The following is a 22,639-nucleotide window of genomic DNA, read 5'->3' on the forward strand; positions in this document are numbered from 1 at the left end:
GCGCACGAAATTTTCTGCTTCTCGTTGCTGTCACTGTAACGCAAGAGCGCTTCTGTTCGACCGATTCTCACTTGTTTTGAGCATGAAAGAAGTTCTTAAAAATACGAAAGAGTTTAAAAACTAAACCTGGTATCCAAGCCAGGAGGGAAAACATGCGAAGTGGCAAACACTCAAACACGTGGTCTGCGGTAGCCGTAATACGACCCGTTAGATGTTTCAGATGTTGAAATAATCGCTGAGAGATTGTCTCATTACTATCGTCCAATGAAACTAGATATGCTACGCACAGAGCTACGATGTTTTGCTTTCGGGGAGAACATTCTAGTTTATAGAAATTTCCCCTTCAGTGAAATAGTCAGTGGCTACGCTATGAGCACTTGCTGATCTAAAGTGTTATACTGATCGCGCCACAATGCGCGCTCTAATATCACTCGTTCTTATTAGCGCTCTGCAGACTGTAATAGGTAAGTTAGTTAAACTAGAGGTATGAAAATATATAAACGCCACGGATAGTGTGAGCAGATTTATGTTAATACGTTGTGCAATGCTCGTTTGGTTTATTTCTTAATCGTGATTGCGTGCTGAGCCAGAAGTATTTTCAGAGAAATCGTTGATACTTGTTAACTCGCCGGATTCTGCGGTTCATTGTAAACATTAGATGTGGAATATATTATTACATAGGAGTAAAAAAGGTATTTGGGCATGCAGATCAGAGACATAATGAATCACTTTAGTCAATCACTTTAAGTCAATAACAATAAGAGCAGCTGTTAATCTTTTTATGAAAGAGTCTCTTCCAGCAGCGTACAAATTTGTCCTTTCAATATTATTGAAAACAATATCAGAGTTGTGGCTAACTAGAGGTCTTTAAGGGTTCCGCAAAATGTCCTTACAAGTTTTGAGTAATTTTTTTGTGATATCTGTATTGTGTCTCCGTCACTGTGTCGTGGTGGAGGTTTAGCTTGTAATGGACTTCGTGTTTTGTCTCTTTTGGTTAACATCCTTGCAAATGAAAACAAATTAAAATAGTAGTGGCATTGAGAGCGCCCCAGACACTTTGCCTGCGGGGAATAGATGCTTCAAGGGTCTCACGCCGTGTGTGCGGCCAAGCGCTTAGCCGGGAGAGCGGGAATGGGGTCTACTTTGCCCTGGCACTTACCCAATGCGGGGGGACCTTTGGCCCCTTAAATCGATGCTGAATGGAGCCCATGTGGTTTGGATTTGATATCTGATTCGTACTGGTAATGTAGTGTGCACAGAGTACGAATTTGGCATCACTATCACTAGCTGATGGGAGGTCCGTATTTTGACAACCCGCAAACAAGGTATAACTAGGTTACTGTATTTCGCAGTACGGACCGGCAATACCTAACAAATAACATATTTATTAGTTTCATGTATTTTGAGACTTGCGAATCAGCCTGCACGGAGGGCGGTCCAGTATCGTGCTCTGGTTTGTAGAGTTCCTAGAATACGGCTACTCGAATCGGTAAGTTTATTTCTCCTCCTATTTTACCTTTAACAGGCTCGTGCCCACGCTCCCAAAGAGTTATCCCGGCCAGCTGTACAACACCATGTGACCCGAGCACAGGGTGCCCAATTCCTGGCAATAAGTGCTTGTGTGACGGACATTGCGGTTATAGCTGCGTGCCTAATGGTGAGTCACATGACAATTCACATGAATAATCACGTGACAAATCGCATTACTTATGAGATGACTAATCACCATATAAGCGCTCATTCTTTTGTTGTGATATTTGAATTGCGCGCTTTTTTTTACAAAACGCCTTGATGATGGAAGACCTCTCGTGCGGTATCCCTGGGCCAACCAATGATGCCTCGGTCTCATTCACCGAGACAAAGTTCAACTCCACTGCGGTGTACAAGTGTGCACCGGGCTTCACAGTACTAGGGTCCGTCACTAAGCGCTGCCAGGCCAACGGCAAATGGGGAGGAGCTCTGCCAAAGTGCAGTAAGTGATGATGATGACGAGGATGAAGATGGTGCCGGTGCCGGTGGTGGTGCCGGTGGTGGTGGTGGTGGTGGTGGTGGTGATGGTGATGGTGATGGTGGTGATGGTGATGGTGATGGTGGTGGTGGTGGTGGTGGTGATGGTGGTGGTGGTGGTGCCGGTGGTGACGGTGCCGGTGGTGGTGGCGGTGCCGGTGGTGACGGTGGTGGTGACGGTGCCGGTGGTGGTGGCGGTGCCGGTGGTGGTGGTGACGGTGATGGTGCCGGTGGTGCCGGTGGTGGTGCCGGTGGTGCCGGTGGTGCCGGTGGTGGTGGTGCCGGTGGTGCCGGTGGTGCCGGTGGTGGTGCCGGTGGTGCCGGTGGTGGTGCCGGTGGTGGTGCCGGTGGTGCCGGTGGTGCCGGTGGTGGTGCCGGTGGTGCCGGTGGTGCCGGTGGTGCCGGTGGTGCCGGTGGTGGTGCCGGTGGTGCCGGTGGTGCCGGTGGTGGTGCCGGTGGTGCCGGTGGTGCCGGTGGTGGTGCCGGTGGTGCCGGTGGTGCCGGTGGTGGTGCCGGTGGTGCCGGTGGTGGTGCCGGTGGTGGTGCCGGTGGTGGTGCCGGTGGTGCCGGTGGTGGTGCCGGTGGTGCCGGTGGTGGTGCCGGTGGTGCCGGTGGTGCCGGTGGTGCCGGTGGTGCCGGTGGTGCCGGTGGTGCCGGTGGTGCCGGTGGTGGTGCCGGTGGTGCCGGTGGTGGTGCCGGTGGTGCCGGTGGTGCCGGTGGTGGTGCCGGTGGTGCCGGTGGTGGTGCCGGTGGTGCCGGTGGTGGTGCCGGTGGTGCCGGTGGTGGTGCCGGTGGTGCCGGTGGTGACGGTGACGGTGGTGGCGGTGCCGGTGGTGGTGCCGGTGGTGCCGGTGGTGCCGGTGGTGGTGCCGGTGGTGCCGGTGGTGACGGTGACGGTGGTGACGGTGACGGTTACGGTGGTGACTGTGGCGGTGGCGGTGGCGACGGTGGTGATGGTGTGGTGATGGTGATGGTGATTAAGTGATGATGATGACGAGGATGAAGATGATGGTGGTGGTGATGGTGACGGTGATGATTATGGTGATGATTATGGTGATGTGATGGTGACGGTGATGGTGATGACGATAATGAAGATAAAGAAGATGGTAATTATGTTGATGGCGATACGGATAATCTGATTACTTTAATGTTGTTAAGAATCATATTTACCATGGCGATGTTCTATTCTAGTGCGGGCTTGTAGCATTCTTCGTGATCTCCCTTACGGTGCTTACATACGGAGGCCCAAGCCCGCGGGCTCGCTCTACTTCACGGGAGAGAGATTGTTCCTCGCCTGCAATAAGGGTCTAAAGAGGAGTGGTAACCCCGCCCGGATATGTATCGGCGGCAGGTGGACGAAATTTCCTTTTGAATGCATCGGTAAGCTATGCGGGATACCTGTGGGCACAGGTGGCCCCTACATGCCCATAGCCACCCAAGTAGACGAAGCTCTACAAAAAACTATTCAAAGATTTCAAACTATTCACTTGAATACCCTGTAGATGCCTCTTTTCTCTATTTTGTTTATAACAGTTTGATTACTAACTGTATTTTTTCTCTAACAAAGGCCTTTTCTATGAAGCTCATTGATAGCTCGATTACCGTATTTACACACCGTGAAGGACTCGGGCGAGTAAGAAGTCTACATGTTTTCGATGTCTTGAGGCGAACGCAACGATTATTTTTCAACATACTTCTCATCTAGGATTTTTGTCAAATATAGTTACTTTTCTTTTTTTTGGGGGGGGGGATGACCAAAAAAAATCAGAGTACGTATCATAAATAAATGCGTATTTTACATGAGTAAATGAGATGCTCGATACAGCGCTATCATCTCTGTATAACGATCACGATTTTTGCCTGCCAACAGTTAAATATATATGGAAAGGATTTCCATGTAATCAGCATATTTTGACAGGTCAACACAACTGCAAGCGCACGATTCGCGCTGCTTTCACTCGCTGCACTAAAGCGTGCTTTCCATCGGGGAGTGACTGCCCGCCCAACCACAAGTGCTTGTGTGACGGGCAGTGCGGGTACAGCTGTGTGGAGAATGGTGAGTAGTCACATGACTCTCTTAGCCCCGCCCACTGCAGTCTGTCTGACTTGCAGTGCGGGTACAGCTGTGTGGAGAATGGTGAGTAGTCACGTGACTCTTTTAGCCCCGCCCACTGGAGTCTGTGTGACGGGCAGTGCGGGTTCAGCATTGTGGAGAATAGTGAGTAGTCACGTGACTCTCTTAGCCCCGCCCACTGGAGTGTGTGACGAGATGTGTGGGTACAGCTGTGTGGAGAAGGTGAGTATTCACGTGACTCTCTTAGCCCCGCACACTGGAGTCTGTGTGATAGTGCTTAATGAATGCCGATCTGCTCACAGGTTTAACGTGCGGGATTCCTGAGGCCCCTGAAAACGGAGTTCGGTTCTACAATGGGACGGGTTATAACGACGTGGTTCGGTACCAGTGTGATGATAACTACACTATGACTGGGAACCCTGTGCGCCGGTGCACCGCGAAAAAGATCTGGGAAGGAATGCCTACCAGTTGCCGTAAGTTAACTTAACGGGATCGTATGCAGACAAGTAGATATTGTATAAGACAATGAAATTAAAAAAGTCCAGTGCATTTACGAAAAACCTAGAGATCTCTTAGAAAGCTCTTTAGCTTTTCTAGTTTCTTATCACGCTTTTTTTATTTCTCAGACCGTATTTGCTCTGCCCCGCCCTATATCCCACAGAATGCGTACATCGAAAACAAGAAGGATATATATAAGTCTGGAGAACGCGTGACGTTCAAGTGCAAGCAAGGGTTCAAGCAACATGGACTAGCAGTCATCCCTTGCTACCTGGGGAAGTGGATAGTCTCTCCCTTTCAATGCAAACGTGAGTAAATATCTTTAAATGATACATAGTTTAGTTGCCATCCCATGATAGCGGCTGTTTTGACCCTTGGGGGGGGGGAGGGGGGGCTAGGCTAAGCACGTTCAATGTAACATGATTTCGTTACCATCTCAAGGTAGCGGCTGGTTTGACCCTTGGGGGTAGGGGGGGGGGGCTAGGCTAAGCACGTTCAATGTAACATGATTTCGTTACCATCTCAAGGTAGCGGCTGTTTGACCCTTGTGGGGTAGGGGAGGGGGGCTAGGCTAAGCACGTTCAATGTAACATGATTTCGTTACCATCTCAAGGTAGCGGCTGTTTTGACCCTTGTGGGGTAGGGGAGGGGGGCTAGGCTAAGCACGTTCAATGTAACATGATTTCGTTACCATCTCAAGGTAGCGGCTGGTTTGACCCTTGAGGGGTAGGGGGGGGGGCTAGGCTAAGCACATTCAATGAAACATGATTTCGTTACCATCTCAAGGTAGCGGCTGTTTTGACCCTTGTGGGGTAGGGGAGGGGGGCTAGGCTAAGCACGTTCAATGTAACATGATTTCGTTACCATCTCAAGGTAGCGGCTGTTTTGACCCTTGTGGGGTAGGGGAGGGGGGCTAGGCTAAGCACGTTCAATGTAACATGATTTCGTTACCATCTCAAGGTAGCGGCTGGTTTGACCCTTGGGGGTAGGGGGGGGGGGGGGGGCTAGGCTAAGCACGTTCAATGAAACATGATTTCGTTACCATCTCAAGGTAGCGGCTGTTTTGACCCTTGGGGGGTAGGGGGGGGGCTAGGCTAAGCACATTCAATGTAACATGATTTCGTTACCATCTCAAGGTAGCGGCTGTTTTGACCCTTGGGGGGTAGGGGGGCTAGGCTAAGCACGTTCAATGAAACATGATTTCGTTACCATCTCAAGGTAGCGGCTGTTTTGACCCTTGGGGGGTAGGGGGGGGGGGGGGGCTAGGCTAAGCACATTCAATGTAACATGATTTCGTTACCATCTCAAGGTAGCGGCTGTTTTGACCCTTGGGGGGTAGGGGGGGGGGCTAGGCTAAGCACGTTCAATGTAACATGATTTCGTTACCATCTCAAGGTAGCGGCTGTTTTGACCCGGGTGTGCCTACGCACGGACGCAAGATGGGCGTACAGTATGACGTCGGCTCGCGGGTCTACTTCACGTGTAAACACGGCTTTGTGCTGACGGGGTCAAGTGTTCGCACGTGCGGACCGGACTTTAACTGGACAGGGATCCAGCCTACCTGCAAAGGTAAATAAATGCACACACATGTAAACATAAATAGCTTCTCACCAAACTACCACTTTCTTGCCTTGAATGTCTTTATTCATATATAAACAATGTTTTATACTTCATTTACCTAATTCATTTGGAAATATCACAATAGCTTTCTCAAATCGCAATCACACTTGGTACAATGACAAACTCTTTATTCAAGTCCGGGAGCACAAATCATGTCTCTCTGTCCATGCGCTGTCGCAATTTTTAGCTTATAATTTTCTCTATAAAAGCTTGTGTGAGCCCATCCCTAATAACTCACGTGATGACATTTCCTTATAAGGGCGTGAGTGTGGCCCCATGCCCCCGCTTGCTCACGGTCAGATCTCGGGGAATGGCACTTCATACCGAACTGTATTACGATTCCGCTGTAATCCAGGGTACGAGCTTGCCGGAAGTGACGTCAGTATATGCCAGGCTAGCGGATCATGGAGCGTCATACCCACGTGCAGACGTATGTATTTTCATACCCACGTATAGACGTATAAATTATCTTTTGTTTTTTAATAATCAACACCCTCCCCCTCTCATTCCCGATTCAAGTAACATAAGGTGAAATGCATTCGTCGTTGACATTGAGAAAAAGTCGGTTATGTTTATAATCAAGGGTTGAGAGGGGAATCTTCTATGCTTGCTTAATATTGGTTTATGAAAGTCCAGAGATCTGTCGGACCCTTCCCAGTCATGGTCGTAGGCACTATTCCCCCAAGCACCACCATCCTGGGCTAGTGACCCTGTTATTATCGACCCTTATGACCGATTGGTGTTTTAGCGGTCGATTGTGGCTACCATAACAAACCCGCACACGGCTCGGTCAGCGGGGACTCCACGACGTTTACTAGTCGGTTGGTGTTTAGTTGTGACTCTGGTTACATCATGAGCGGTTCACCAATCAGGACCTGCCTGGAAAACGGGTCCTGGAGCGGAACGCAGCCTAGGTGTAGCGGTGAGATTTATTTTTTGACTACTGAATATCACAAAGAAAAAGACCGTCACCATCATCAGCAGCATCATAGTCACCATGACCATCATCATTCATCATCATCACCATCATCATCATCATCATCATCATCATCATCATCATCATCATCATCATCATCATCAACATTAATCGTCGTCATCATTGTCATCATCATCATCATCATCATCATCATCACCACAATCATCATCATCATCATCATCATCATCATCATCATCATCCCATCACTACCATCAACTATATTACCATTGCCATTGCAATCACGATGACCTTCATACGCACGTCCCATCATTGTGATAAACCTCGCTGCACATTTTTCTAGCTGTTGATTGTGGAAACCTAGTAAATCCAGCCAACGGCGAAACCACCGGGTCCTCCACCACGTATGGCAGCACGGCTAGCGTCACGTGCCATGAAGGCTATGATTTGATTGGTTCCAAATCACGTGTTTGTCAGGCGGACGGCACGTGGAGTGGTAACGATACCTGGTGTAAAGGTCAGTCGCGTGTCATGCCATTCCTCCTGACCCACTCGATTACCTTTCCTTATAAGGGCGTGTGCTCCCATTCCTCCTGACTCCATGATAACATTTCCATATAAGGGCGTTTGTTGCCATTTCCCCTGACTCACGTGAAAACATTTCCTTATAAAGGCATGTGCTCCCATTTCCCCTGACTCACTTGAAAACATTTCCTTATAGGGGCGTGTTTTCCCATTCCCCCTGACTCACGAGATAACATTTCCTTATAAGGGCGTGAGTGTGTTCTCATTTCCCCTGACTCACTCGATTGCCTTTCCTTATAAGGGCGTGAGTGTGTTCCCATTTCCCCTGACTCACTCGATTGCCTTTCCTTATAAGGGCGTGAGTGTGTTCCCATTCCCCCTGACTCACTCGATTGCCTTTCCTTATAAGGGCGTGAGTGTGTTCCCATTCCTCCTGACTCACGTGATGACATTACCTTATAAGGGCGCGAGTGTGGCCCCATGCCCCCGCTTGCTCACGGTCAGATCTCGGGGAATGGCACTTCATACCGGACGGTATTACGAATCAGCTGTCATCCGGGGTACCAGTTTGCCGGAAGTGACGTCAGTATATGCCAGGCTAGCGGATTATGGAGCGTCATACCCAAGTGCAAAGGTCAGCCATAGACGAACACCTGCTCTCTTTATTTGCCTTATGCTTTCATATTCTGTTTTTTCTTTCTACTTTTTAACTTAAAATATCTTTTCTCAACCTCGGACTGCGTGCGTTGAAAATTTCTACGTCATTTTGCAGGGATTCGTTTTTGCAACAATTTTTTGGCCGCAATCTTGAAAATTGACATAGGCCCTAGAACCTCGGTAATAAGGACACCGTTAGGGCCCATTAATCCATCCTCATACAGTAGAACCTCGGTAATAAGGACACCGTTAGGGCCCATTACTCCATCCGCATACAATAGAACCTCGGTAATAAGGACACCGTTAGGGCCCATTTATCCATCCGCATACAATAGAACCTCGGTAATAAGGACACCGTTACGGCCCATTAATCCATCCGCATACAGTAGAACCTCGGCAATAAGGACACCGTTAGGGCCCATTAATCCATCCGCATACAGTAGAACCTCGGTAATAAGGACACCGTTAGGGCCCATTAATCCATCCACATACAGTAGAACCTCGGTAATAAGGACACCGTTAGGGCCCATTAATCCATCCGCATACAGTAGAACCTCGGTAATAAGGACACCGTTAGGGCCCATTAATCCATCCGCATACAGTAGAACCTCGGTAATAAGGACACCGTTAGGGCCCATTAATCCATCCACATACAGTAGAACCTCGGTAATAAGGACACCGTTAGGGCCCATTAATCCATCCGCATACAGTAGAACCTCGGTAATAAGGACACCGTTAGGGCCCATTAATCCATCCGCATACAGTAGAACCTCGGTAATAAGGACACCGTTAGGGCCCATTAATCCATCCGCATACAGTAGAACCTCGGTAATAAGGACACCGTTAGGGCCCATTAATCCATCCGCATACAGTAGAACCTCGGTAATAAGGACACCATTAGGGCCCATTAATCCATCCGCATACAGTAGAACCTCGGTAATAAGGACACCGTTAGGGCCCATTTATCCATCCGCATACAGTAGAACCTTGGTAATAAGGACACCGTTAGGGCCCATTAATCCATCCGCATACAGTAGAACCTCGGTAATAAGGACACCGTTAGGGCCCATTTATCCATCCGCATACAGTAGAACCTCGGTAATAAGGACACCGTTAGGGCCCATTTATCCATCCGCATACAGTAGAACCTCGGTAATAAGGACACCGTTAGGGCCCATTTATCCATCCGCATACAGTAGAACCTCGGTAATAAGGACACCGTTAGGGCCCATTAATCCATCCGCATACAGTAGAACCTCGGTAATAAGGACACCGTTAGGGCCCATTAATCCATCCGCATACAGTAGAACCTCGGTAATAAGGACACCGTTAGGGCCCATTAATCCATCCGCATACAGTAGAACCTCGGTAATAAGGACACCGTTAGGGCCCATTAATCCATCCGCATACAGTAGAACCTTGGTAATAAGGACACCGTTAGGGCCCATTAATCCATCCGCATACAGTAGAACCTCGGTAATAAGACACCGTTAGGGCCCATTTATCCATCCGCATACAGTAGAACCTCGGTAATAAGGACACCGTTAGGGCCCATTTATCCATCCGCATACAGTAGAACCTCGGTAATAAGGACACCGTTAGGGCCCATTTATCCATCCGCATACAGTAGAACCTCGGTAATAAGGACACCGTTAGGGCCCATTAATCCATCCGCATACAGTAGAACCTCGGTAATAAGGACACCGTTAGGGCCCATTAATCCATCCGCATACAGTAGAACCTCGGTAATAAGGACACCGTTAGGGCCCATTAATCCATCCGCATACAGTAGAACCTCGGTAATAAGGACACCGTTAGGGCCCATTAATCCATCCGCATACAGTAGAACCTCGGTAATAAGGACACCGTTAGGGCCCATTAATCCATCCGCATACAGTAGAACCTCGGTAATAAGGACAAGGCTGGGACCTTTCATCTTTCAGTGATTGATTGCGGAAGACTCACAGTACCGCTGAACGGCAAACTTGAGGGCTCATTAACAACGTACAGCAGCACGATTAATATCACGTGTGACGAAGGCTATGCTCTGATTGGTCCAGAATCACGTGTCTGTCAGGCAAACGGCACGTGGAGCGGAAGTAACGTCACATGCCGAGGTTGGTTTAACACTAATCCTTCGTGTTTTTACGAATCTGTAAATGCTTCGTTTTGTTTTAAAAGCTTCAACATTTTCGTAGTGATAGATTGTGGATCACCAGGGGCGCCCGCACACGGCTCGGTCAGCGGGGACTCGACGACGTTCACGAGTCGGTTGGCGTTTAGTTGCGACGCTGGTTACATTATGAGCGGTTCACTAATCAGGACCTGCCTGGAAAACGCGTCTTGGAGCGGAACGCAGCCTAGGTGTAGCGGTGAGTATGGAATTGTAATGTTGGTGGTGGTGGTGGTGGTGGTGGTGGTGGTGGTGTAGCGGTGAGTATGGAATTGTAATGGTGGTGGTGGTGGTGGTGTAGCGGTGAGTATGGAATTGTAATGGTGGTGGTGGTGGTGGTGTAGCGGTGAGTATGGAATTGTAATGTTGGTGGTGGTGGTGGTGGTGTAGCGGTGAGTATGGAATTGTAATGGTGGTGGTGTTGGCGGTGGTGGTGGTGGTGAAATTCCCATTAGAAATAATACACACAGCATGTATTTTGATCCTTCAGCTGTCGACTGCGGAACTCTGGATTCTCCAGCCAATGGAATCATGCGAGGATCAGTCACTACGTACCGAGGCGTCGTCAACATCACGTGCGACACAGGCTTTCATCTGATTGGTTCACACTCACGTGTTTGTCAGGCAAATGGCACGTGGAGTGGAACAACGACCACGTGCAAAGGTTAGTAGGCAACGTACTTAAGATTTACAATAAACAGAATACAATAAACCTTATTTCACGAGGGTTGCATATTAACCTTTTACAGTTTTTTGATATATGGCCCTCCCTATATCTAAGTAACTAGTATGATAATAATAAAAACCCTATAAGGATGATAAGGGGAACTTTGCAAATTAAACTATACAAGACACTAATGGTACACCTTTATAAAAAAGCTAAAAACTAACTAACAAAACAGAAAAAGGTCAACATAAAAACAACTACAAACAGACAAACATTAACATACAGTAACAATTAACATGAGAAAAGGATATCCAGTTTTAGAAAAAGTAGCAGCGGCAGCCGATATAAAAACGGCATGTATGGCAAAATAGCTGTTCTAAGTGAGATACCGAGTTTAGTTGAGAGTGGAAAATATTACGTACTTTTTTCTTAGCAAGACTTGTAACATTTGGTAAATGATTGGGATTTGTAATAGGGGAGAAAGCAAGTTGTTTATGGCTGGGTGTATGAAGTTGAAAAGAGAAACTGCAGAAAAGGTGCGTTTGCCCGCAGAGATTGTTTGAAGTCGACGACCTTTGAACTTTGAACGCAAACAAAGAGGGGAATCCGTATTAATGAGAATTGAAAAAAAGGCAATTATTTACTTTGATTTATCAAGACACATATGGGGAGCCAGGTTAGTTGAGAAAAAAGCGAAACGGAAAAATCTGCAGACAAAATAGTGAGCGCAGCGCGCTTCTGAGAGTGTAGAAGTAAAAGCGGGAGAGTTTGTGAGCAGTTGCCCCAAACGCTAGCACAGTAGAGGAACTGACTATGAATACAGTAGTGATGTATTGCACCAGCTTGCGTCAGGAAGGGAGCAATACGGCGTAGTAGGGATATGCGGGTATTAATCTTTTTGCATAGTTGCTCGAGATGAGGTTCCAAGGTAAGGTGGTTATCAAGCACCACTCCAAGAACCCGCGCACTGTTTTTTACTTGCTTAGTGAAAGAGAAGATTCTGCCAAATTTGATATTTTATTGTGGGAACCAATTAACATCGATTTAGTTTTCTTAGTGTTGATTACCATACGCTTGAGTGTAGCCCATTAATGTACATCAATTGAAAGTTTATTTAGTTTATGTTCAACATCAGGAACACTGGGGCCGTAAGTCAAAAAGGTGGTATCGTCTGCAAACATTGTAATATCGGTAACATAGTCAGAGGAGAGGAAAAGAGGCAAGTCATTGATGAAGAGAAGGAAAAACAAAGGGCCGAGAATACTGCCTTGAGGAACATTAATGGGTAGTGCATTCGATAAAAATCCTTTGGAGCACGTTTTCTGAGTGCGTCCAGATTTAGCCCATATTTGAAGAATTTTGACTTTATAATTAAGTTAGAAATTAACTAAATATGTAGTATCATAGGTTTTAATATATCTAGTATAATTCAAAGTTGACTAGCAATTAATTCATTCAGAAACGATCAGAGCATATTCAAGTAAAGATCTGAAGCACTTTTGTTTGTTCCAGAAAAGTGTGAAAGGTACCCGTCAATGGATGTTTCTCAATGCAGTATGGGATGTGATGTCGACCAGGATTGTCCGCCCAACCACATGTGTCGATGTGACGGCATGTGCGGATACAGCTGTATTGACAACGGTCAGTCACGTGACCAGCCTCATTTCTTAGTCTCTGTTACCCCGATTCTAGGCAAACAACAAATAACAATCATCCAACAAATGCCAATCATCCATCAAATGCCAATCATCCATCAAATGCCAATCATCCATCAAATGCCAATCATCCATCAAATGCCAATCATCCATCAAATGCCAATCATCCATCAAATGCCAATCATCCATCAAATGCCAATCATCCATCAAATGCCAATCATCCATCAAATGCCAATCATCCATCAAATGCCAATCATCCATCAAATGCCAATCATCCATCAAATGCCAATCATCCATCGAATGCCAATCATCCATCGAATGCCAATCATCCCAATCATTCCCTATGTTTTCTTTATTTGGTTGTGACCTGCAAAGTTCGCTTGGTGTTATACGCCTCTTCTCGTTTTCTGCTGCTTCAGATATCTCTTGTGACGTTCCTGACGCCCTTGATAACGGTGTTCGATTCTACAACGGGACAAACTACAATGACACCGTACGTTATCAGTGCAACGAGAACTACACCATGACCGGCAACCCTGTACGTCGGTGCACCGCTAAAAAGACCTGGGACGGAGCACTGCCTCAATGTCGTAAGTTGAAAAGCTGCCTATAGTTTGTATACGACATTTATCGGCTGAGCGAGTAATTGAAAAACTAGCATGATTCTTGTCACTTTAAAAGTAGCTGTACCGCAGGTGCTTCGTAAACTTTATTACTTGTAATCAGAAGAGAAAAACAGTGACTGTGTCCATCTGTAGTCAACGGAGAAAGTTTCTGAAAAGAAACTAAAATTCCTTGGTACCAGACCCCCAAAACGACAACGTTTTCTTTATAGTTTTTACAAACCACAGGGAGCCCGGTCACGAACCCGGGTAAGAACGCCTGGGGCCTGGGACTAGGCTAAATATGGTGACGTTCTCTTCCAGTTCCCGACTGCTTGGCACAACCACCATCGTTACCCGAACATGCGTATTACGTGACCACGCTGTCCCGCTATCCCGCGGGATATCGCCTGCAAGTTGTATGCAAGCAAGGTTATAAGCTGATTGGTCATGAAAATCGATCAAAAGTCAGCGCGCAGTGCATCATGGGGCAGTGGAGCGTTATAGATGACGTCGCCTGTGAATGTAGGTATCAAAGATGGCTGGCACCCCCCCTCCCTCTTAGTAAGTGATGTGATCCCCCTCCCAGTATAGTAATACACTTGTGGACCCATACCACCTCCCCCCCCCTCTTAGTAAGTGATGTGATCCCCCTCCCAGTATAGTAATACACTTGTGGACCCATACCACCTCTCCCCCCCCTCTTAGTAAGTGATGTGATCTCCCTCCCAGTATAGTAATACACTTGTGGACCCATACCACCTCTCCCCCCCCCCTCTTAGTAAGTGATGTAATCTCTCTCCCAGTATAGTAATACACTTGTGGACCCATACCACCTCTCCCCCCCCCTCTTAGTAAGTGATGTGATCTCCCTCCCAGTATAGTAATACACTTGTGGACCCATACCACCTCTCCCCCCCCCCTCTTAGTAAGTGATGTGATCTCCCTCCCAGTATAGTAATACACTTGTGGGCCCATACCACCTCTCCCCCTCCTCCTCGTAGCTGATGTACTCTCGCTCTCACGTGTCGTGCGCAAACGCCACCCTACCCCCCTAGTAACTGATATGTTTTCCCTTTCAGTGCTGACTGCGGATCCCATACTTCAACCCCCCCCCCCCCCCCCCACCCCACGTGTGATTCATAGGATTTCCCTTCCAGCCTCTCCCTCCACCCCTCCCCCCTCGAGCCCTAATGATGATGATTTATGTGTAACTGATTTGGTTTCATTCGAACCCTAATGATGATGATTTATGTGTAACTGATTTGGTTTCATTCGAACCCTAATGATGATGATTTATGTGTAACTGATTTGGTTTCATTCGAACCCTAATGATGATGATTTATGTGTAACTGATTTGGTTTCATTCGAACCCTAATGATGATGATTTATGTGTAACTGATTTGGTTTTCCTCGAACCCTAATGATGATGATTTATGTGTAACTGATTTGGTTTCATTCGAACCCTAATGATGATTATATATGTGTAACTGATTTGGTTTTCCTCGAACCCTAATGATGATGATTTATGTGTAACTGATTTGGTTTCATTCGAACCCTAATGATGATGATTTATGTGTAACTGATTTGGTTTTCCTTGAACCCTAGTGATGATGATATATGTGTAATTGATTTGGTTTCCCTTCCAGTGGTTGATTGTGGACCTTTCTATGTCCACCCTAACGGTTCAGTGGATAAGTGGGACACGGTGTATAACACAACAATTCACTTCAAGTGCCAGGAGGGATTTAATTTCGAAGGCTCGCGTACGAGGACGTGCGGTGCTGATGGGAAATGGACCGGGACAGAAAAATTCAACTGCATTGGTAAGATTTCAGGGGAAGATGTGGCCTTCTTGGAATGCGTTGTTGGGCAGGTCGCTCACAGTGAGCGACAGGGGAGATGGGAAAGGACAATAATCAATACTATGGAATAGGTCGGGGTAGGACGCAATGAAACAAGGCCTCTAGTCACGCATCTTGTCAAGCCATTAATCACGCCTCTTGTCACGTATATTGTCACGCATCTTGTCACGCATCTTGTCAAGCCATTAATCACGCCTCTTGTCACGTAAATTGTCACGCATCTAGTCACGCCTCTTGTCAAGCCATTAATCACGCCTCTTGTCACGTATATTGTCACGCATCTAGTCACGCATCTTGTCAAGCCATTAATCACGCCTCTTGTCACGTATATTGTCACGCATCTAGTCACGCATCTTGTCAAGCCATTAATCACGCCTCTTGTCACGTATATTGTCACGCATCTAGTCACGCATCTTGTCAAGCCATTAATCACGCCTCTTGTCACGTATATTGTCACGCCTCTTGTCACGCATCTTGTCAAGCCATTAATCACGCCTCTTGTCACGTATATTGTCACGCATCTAGTCACGCCTCTAGGGTTTTTTTAGTTTGTGTGGGTCTAACTTTAAGAGACGTGAGTTTGCCTTTCTTTTTTACCCATAATGCAGCGCGGGCTGCGACACATTGATTTTTGTGAGTGCACCCTTATTCTCTAGCCACTCACTGCCCGAGACCCACCACCCCTGCCAACGCGATCCCCGCCACGCCCTTGAAGGACTGGTACCCAATAAACAGCAGCGTGGAATACAAGTGCATGTCGGGATACCATCTGAAAGGTTACGCCAATCAGGAGTGTAGCAGTGATGGGCTTTGGTCAGCGGCTAGCTTCGCATGCGCCGGTAGGAATAAAAAACTTTATGGGCGGCCATGTGTCATTAGAGTGTGAAAGCGAGGCTTAGGCAAGCCGTCTTTTGGTAGCTTTACACTATTGCTTGAAGCTATTTAAATGGTAAGAAGGGCTTGTTGAGATGTGATGATAATTTGGTGAGAAGAAAGCTGCAAATTATTTAAAACGGCTGTAAAATAACTATGAAATGGCAGAGCCTTGCTTGGGTGCTCAATTTCCATAGTCTGGGAAACGGCCCATATCTTTATTACGGTATATGCGTTAATAATGTTAAAGGTGGTACACAATGGGAGAGGGGAGGTGGTACACAATGGGAGAGGGGAGGTGGTATGCACTGGGGGAGGGGTGAGGGTACACACTGGGGGGAGAGAAGGGGGGGATTCTGCACTATGCACGAGGTTCTATAGCCATTCCTGTAGAAGGACCGGTAGAAATGCGATGTCGACGCAATACTAAGCTTCGGTGGCGTAGAAAGGAGGTGGGTTAAATAATGAATCACATCATGCACAACGTTCATATAACGAAAATCATCGTAATTTTTCGTAACGTCAGTCAACACGATAACATATCGGTATCAGCGATCAAGTCCCTATCGCATCCAAACAGCTGGCCTCAGCTTTTGAGCCAGCTATCTATCGCTAGGCTGCTGGCGTCCTCGGAATCTCCCACACAATCACGAAAACCCTCTGGGATTCAGGCGGATGCTTTGCAAAAAAATGGGTTCCCGAGGACTGTTTGCAGGGGGATGTGTGTGAAACTACCGCAATAAACTATGAAATAATAATATCTAAATAGCTAACAATCAGATAGTAATTGGTGATTATTGCATGTTGATAATGCGACAGAATCAACCCAGCAAGTCAAGAGGCGAAGAAGTATCACACGCTGTAAGTAAAATGAGCTCGCCACGTCCCGCATGCGCAGAAGGATCTAACTTATCTCACGGACAGCCTTATCACGTCATTCGATGGAGAGGCTTCAAAAATAGGCTCGCAAAGTGCAAATGTAGCTACTGTAACCACACGTGCTGATATTCGCCAGTCGGCGCAACATTAATTCACTGAAGCTGTTTTGATTATTCTTTATCAAAATATGTCTTTATTATTCATTTACACTAGTGCAGTAGCTACAAAAAAGTAATCGCTGACTTAACATTGACTTGAAATTAAATGACTATAAGAATAAAATTTATGTTTTATGAATTTCGTTAGATTGCCACTAAAATACCGGCCACACATCCACGTTCCGATGCTGGCTAGAACGCTCAGTTTTGGCACCAATATTGAAAGTTGTTGAAATTGGTCGGCCAAATGATGACGTTTATTAGACAATTGCTTTTATGAGAATTTCCAATGTTTGCGACGGTTCTTGAAAATAATTGGCCTGCTGTTAAAGGAATGAGGGGCACGGCTTGTGTGATCCCAAAGACATGGTGAGCTCAGTGCATGATCACTACAATGCTGCATATCAGTGGGTTATATTTGGTCAAATGGCTAATCAAATAGCGATATGTGTGTGCAACTGCTATATAGTCTATACGCTGGTTTTATTCCCGTTTTCTAGCCGTAACATGTGGGGACCCAGGCCTTCCTCCCCACGCCTCCAGGCGCGGTTCCCTATTCACCTACGGAAGTGACGTCACGTTTCGTTGTAAATCTCGCAAATACGTGCCGCGGGGATTTCGTGGAATCAAGTGCAGGCACACGGGCGAGTGGAGCGCTAAGCCGCTACAGTGCTTATGTAAGTAACGCCTTCGTATAGCGACCAGATAAGGGTGTTGTGTGAATACTTGCAATGCTGTACAACCTCCTTATCATGACCACCTTGTTAAGCCCCTGTGACTACACTATCCCATAAGTAAAACCTGCGTGTAGCAACCAGATTTGGATGTTGCGGAAATACTTACTGTGACCACTAGAATATCTCTATCGCTGCTTACTGATCTAACCTTGTCAAGCTAGGGAACAGCAGTATATCATGGTCTCTTGGGAACAGCTGATTTAGAAAATACTTGTGAAAGGGCTAAATTGTGTATATTCGCTAGGCGAGCTCTGTTTATAGAAAATCTATCAACACGTTTGTTGGAATTGTATGTTTTACGCCTTTGTGAAAACGGAGGAGTTTCGCTGACGTCGGAGAGACAATAATCTGTAAAATGCTTTTCAGTTGTTCATAGGCTTCCATATAAGAATTGGATTATTTGTCCGACACGTCTCAGCTTCAATATGCCTCTTCTAGATTGTATATCTTTTATTACCACCCTTCTTTTAAAATGCATATTTTTTATAACATCCCAGACTGTGAGAATCCGATGAACACCGGCAACTCCATATTTAGCTCTGTCACGCTGTCGGCCTCGTCAGAGCGTGACAACGAGCGTCACGCAGCTCGCCAAGCACGTCTGAACTCGAACAGCGCCTGGTGCTCTGCGCGCAGTGAGTTCGCCAAGTACCTCCAGGTGGACTTTGGACGGCACGTGGAGATCACGGGCATAGCGACACAGGGACACCCTAAGGAGTACAAATGGGTGAACAAGTACTGGCTGCGCTACACCATGGGCTATTACTGGTTCACGTATAGACAGGACAAGGCGATAAAGGTGAGACCATTAGTAGAGATGGCTGCGCTACACCATGGGCTATTACTGGTTCACATATAGACAGGACAAGGCGATAAAGGTGAGACCATTAGTAGAGATGGCTGCGCTACACCATGGGCTATTACTGGTTCACGTATAGACAGGACAAGGCGATAAAGGTGATACTATTAGTAGAGATGGCTGCGCTACACCATGGGCTATTACTGGTTCACGTATAGACAGGACAAGGCGATAAAGGTGAGACCATTAGTAGAGATAACTGCGCTACACCATGGGCTATTACTAGTTCACATATAGACAGGACAAGGCGATAAAGGTGATACTATTAGTAGAGATAGGTTCGCTACACCATTGGTTATTACTAGTTCACATATAGACAGGACAAGGCAATAAAGGTTATACTACTAGTAGAGATGAGTGCGCTACACCATGGGCTATTACTGGTTCACGTATAGACAGGACAGGGCGATAAAGGTGATACTATTAGTAGAGATAGGTGCGCAACACCATATATCGACAGGACAAGGCGATAAAGGTGAGACCATTAGAACAGATGGGTGCGCTACACCATAGGCATTTTTTTTTTTTTTACAAAAAATGGTGATGAGGAGAAAATTTAAAAATCGGAAGAAATAACTGAATGTGTGGATTGTCCCTAAAAGCAAGCACAACGGGTCAAAAAGTATATCACCCTCCCTACTTACCCATCAGCATTAATCAAGGTGGAGAATGACCCTTGTTGAGCAAGCGGACATATCTTACAGGGAAGAAGTCAATGAGTTCACCGGGAGGGTTTGGAGGCAGGACATGCGCGGCTTTCAGAATAACCAACAGTGGATGACTATAAATAATTTGCTGAAGTCACCCACCATAAGTCACCCACCATAAGTACACCTGGATCTACTCCTGGTGGAACACTTTTGCTGGACGCTTCGCGGATACTGACATGTTCGCATATTTGATACGAAATAAACCTGTCGCCTTTTCAGGTATTCCGCGGTAATGAAAATCGTAACACGGTGGTCAAACACGAGCTGAAGCCGACGATAATCGCTCAAAAAGTTCGCATCTATCGACACCAGGAGCTGAAGGAGTTCAGCGGTTCCACCGTCTGTCTCAGGGTTGAGTTCTACGGATGTCCTTTTTATGCCAGTAAGTGAACAAAAATTCCTTAAAGAGTGGGAGAAAACCATAGGGCAGTACAAAAAAGATATCAATGGCTTACGTTTTACTTATGGTGTAAAAGAGCCTGGGGTGTGCGCAAGAAACCTGTGATGTTACTTGACCGCTAGGGTCTGGGCCTATTTTCTAAGATGCCGGCTAGCAAAACGTAGTGAGTATGGATATCCCTGCAGGTACGTGTGAATTCCCGATGTACACAGTTCTAAGGCGGTAAAAAAGCGAAAAGATGGACCCCAAAATACGGTGTGTACTTTCCTAATATGGAATTGTCTGAGCGAGCTAGAAGAGGAACAGTTTGATTACTGTGTTGCACTACACTTTTTGTGCCTTTTTGTGCAAGAATGTTCTCTTAATCAATTAAGAGACTTTATGCCTCCTCTTACCTGTAACGCTATCGCTTCTAAATTCTCTAGTGTCGCGTGACGTTGTGTGACCATATTTTTACAGGTTGCATGAGTCGTGGTGCTTCAGTGATCGTACAATGGTACAAGAGTGACAATCAGCTGGTCTACATCCGGGGATACGTCACGGGAATCAACAAACGCGTTATCAATGTCATACCAAGCGCCAAGCAACGGGGTCACCCATTCCGCAAACCGCTGGTCCTTAGTACTAAGGGCGCGCCTCACGTTATCCCGGATGTAGTTCCTCACCGGATGTATCTGTACCGGGGGTCACGTGTTCTAGTTAGTACGCACACGCTGGAAGGCCCCGTCTACGTCATGGCTAGGGTCTACTTTGTCGTCTCGAGCTCGCGGGTTCGCGTGACTTTGGAAGACGGCCGCGGTGTATGGCGGGATGTCAGGGATATAAGGAGAATTATTCACCCTCAGTATTGTGACCCAAATATGGGGCCACCAATAGACAATGAGTGGCGAAATTGAATACCAAGTCTGAGGTACCGGTGCTCTCTCATCAAGGAGTGTTTCTCGCTTAGCGCCGAGTCTTGCTCGCCATTTTGTTTTGTTATGCGCCAGCGCCAGCTGGGGAGGGCACAGGTAGCCCAGGCTCACGGCGATCGTGGGTTTATTACAGACGGCTAAAACAGCTTAGAATGGCAATTAATGGCGGGTTTGAGTAGCAGCAATGTCAAACTACTGTTTTATTTTCAAATCAGCATATTTATTTCAACGGGATTTGTTCGCTCATACAAACTCTGTAATAAACCTACACTCGCCGTGAGCCTGGGCTACCTGTGGGGAGAGCCACGAACCGGCGCCAAGCGAGAAACACCGGGTAAACGCCTGCAAGCAGGTAAAAGGTAGGATAGCGAAGAAAAGGCAGCATGGGCTCTAGAATTGTACATAGCTTTTAGTGTTTTCTGACTAAACAAATAGCGCTCAATACCATTTTGCGAGAATAAATCATTTGTCAAAGGATCAGAACTTTAGCTTAGTTACCACCGCCGGTTACTTCACCGTGGCGATCATCAGAATCCAGTCACTTTTTAAATATGTAGATATTGAATTTACGATCTTCCGTTATAGGGAGGGAGGTTTGCATAGCCTCGAGTGCGATTCTTGTAATGTTACACCACGCAATGTACATACCACGCATGAACAGTAGAGTCCCAGGTGGCCATGGCCTTGTTATCGCCGAAAAACGGTGTGCACTGCTTCTTGTATCATTTTGTATTAGAGTATTATTTATAACAATGAAAATAAATGGTAGATAGGTGATGCAAAAGTAGATGTGGTTGACCACCCGCCATCTGAACGCCTGTTTGATTGAGCTGTAGCCGCCATCTTGGATAATGCGCTCCGCATGGGGAGGGGGAGGAAGCGATTCCCCGCTCTAGGGAGGGTTTGCCTCGAGTGCGATTCTTGTAATGTTTCCCCTACCCCTACCCCAGTAGTGCAGAGGGCATTATCAAAGATGGCGGCCGTGGTATGCGAACTTCGTATTTTCGGGGTTTTCGTGCCGGAAAAACTCTCAAAGCCTACACGTAGGCTACCTGAGCTGACGAATACCGAGGGTAGATGTAAGGGGTAGATTGATTAGTGATAAGTTTTCTGTCAGGAAGACACAGGGATACCGTTGACATATTTACTTCTAACATGACTAACCAGTATGTGACACATCCAAGCCAGAAAACGTGTTAAAAATGAGAAAAGGAAAGACGTGCAAGTTAAATTGATGATTGAACTTGGTCAGCTTTCATAAAAAAAAGGAAATGGAAGAAAAGATACGGGAAAGGATTGGTGGGTTGGCCACGGATCGAACTCGATCTACCGTTTCGCAAAAGAAAAAAATAAGACCATACATCCAGACGTGCGCTGAATCACCGTATGGCAGCTAAAGCTTTACGGCTAGGCTGGAGATTTCGGCCCCAACACCGCTATCTAGCGAACTGTACAACACAAAGGCACCTGAGGCACCCGCGCATTAATGGGGAGGCAATAACCAGGATCCCAGGCCTGTCTTAGTCGGTTACGCCACGCACAGCTCGCTGTGACATAGAAGGAAAAATATTGTAGTCTATTCGGGCGCCTTGGGTCTCTGGGGAGCCTAATAGCAGTGATGTAATCATCATGCAAAAATCAAATCTTTCACACAGCCGTTGTTTATTCGTCATGTGCACGTGCAGATGCGCAACAACCACAGCGCAGGTTTAGTCGGTGGGAAAAGCCCCTTATTCTATATCGTCATGGTGTTACTATTAAAATAGTCGCGTAGATTCATTTCGAAATTATTTTTAATGCCTGTATAGTCATTTGTGCTGTTAGGGCAAAAT

General features: G+C 46.7%; 1 protein-coding gene across 4 annotated transcripts; it reads left to right on the forward strand.

The window, feature by feature from the left end:
• Positions 1–259: 259 nt before the first annotated feature.
• LOC5507968 (sushi, von Willebrand factor type A, EGF and pentraxin domain-containing protein 1) lies at positions 260–22,065 on the forward strand. 4 transcript variants are annotated; one of them, XM_048731590.1, is made up of 26 exons: positions 260–464; positions 1,526–1,657; positions 1,802–1,972; positions 3,199–3,387; positions 3,926–4,063; positions 4,384–4,554; positions 4,708–4,887; positions 5,975–6,148; positions 6,459–6,629; positions 6,948–7,121; positions 7,477–7,650; positions 8,122–8,292; positions 10,259–10,432; positions 10,514–10,687; positions 10,979–11,152; positions 12,668–12,796; positions 13,230–13,400; positions 13,737–13,937; positions 15,062–15,238; positions 15,934–16,116; positions 16,970–17,011; positions 17,688–17,864; positions 18,422–18,723; positions 19,713–19,875; positions 20,079–20,148; positions 20,353–20,493. In XM_048731590.1, exons 1-25 carry the CDS (start codon positions 413–415, stop codon positions 20,117–20,119), a joined length of 4,005 nt encoding a protein of 1,334 aa, XP_048587547.1. In that variant the 5' UTR covers positions 260–412; the 3' UTR covers positions 20,120–20,148; positions 20,353–20,493. The 4 variants fall into 4 exon arrangements, with proteins under 4 accessions (XP_048587547.1, XP_048587545.1, XP_048587546.1 ...); XM_048731588.1 differs by lacking the exon at positions 20,079–20,148 and having other exon boundaries at positions 20,353–22,065; XM_048731589.1 differs by lacking the exons at positions 16,970–17,011; positions 20,079–20,148 and having other exon boundaries at positions 20,353–22,065.
• Positions 22,066–22,639: the final 574 nt, after the last annotated feature.

The sequence above is a fragment of the Nematostella vectensis genome, chromosome 8 (assembly GCF_932526225.1).
Source record: "Nematostella vectensis chromosome 8, jaNemVect1.1, whole genome shotgun sequence".
Lineage (NCBI taxonomy): Eukaryota > Metazoa > Cnidaria > Anthozoa > Actiniaria > Edwardsiidae > Nematostella > Nematostella vectensis.

Excerpts from the sequence above, each read along its gene's own strand:
- LOC5507968 (XM_048731588.1), top strand. The coding sequence starts at position 413 with ATGCGCGCTCTAATATCACTCGTTCTTATTAGCGCTCTGCAGACTGTA. Across the intron at positions 8,293-10,258 it reads CGTCATACCCAAGTGCAAAG|TGATTGATTGCGGAAGACTC; the intron begins GTCAGCCATAGA and ends TTCATCTTTCAG. Across the intron at positions 17,012-17,687 it reads GCGAAGAAGTATCACACGCT|CCGTAACATGTGGGGACCCA; the intron begins GTAAGTAAAATG and ends CCCGTTTTCTAG.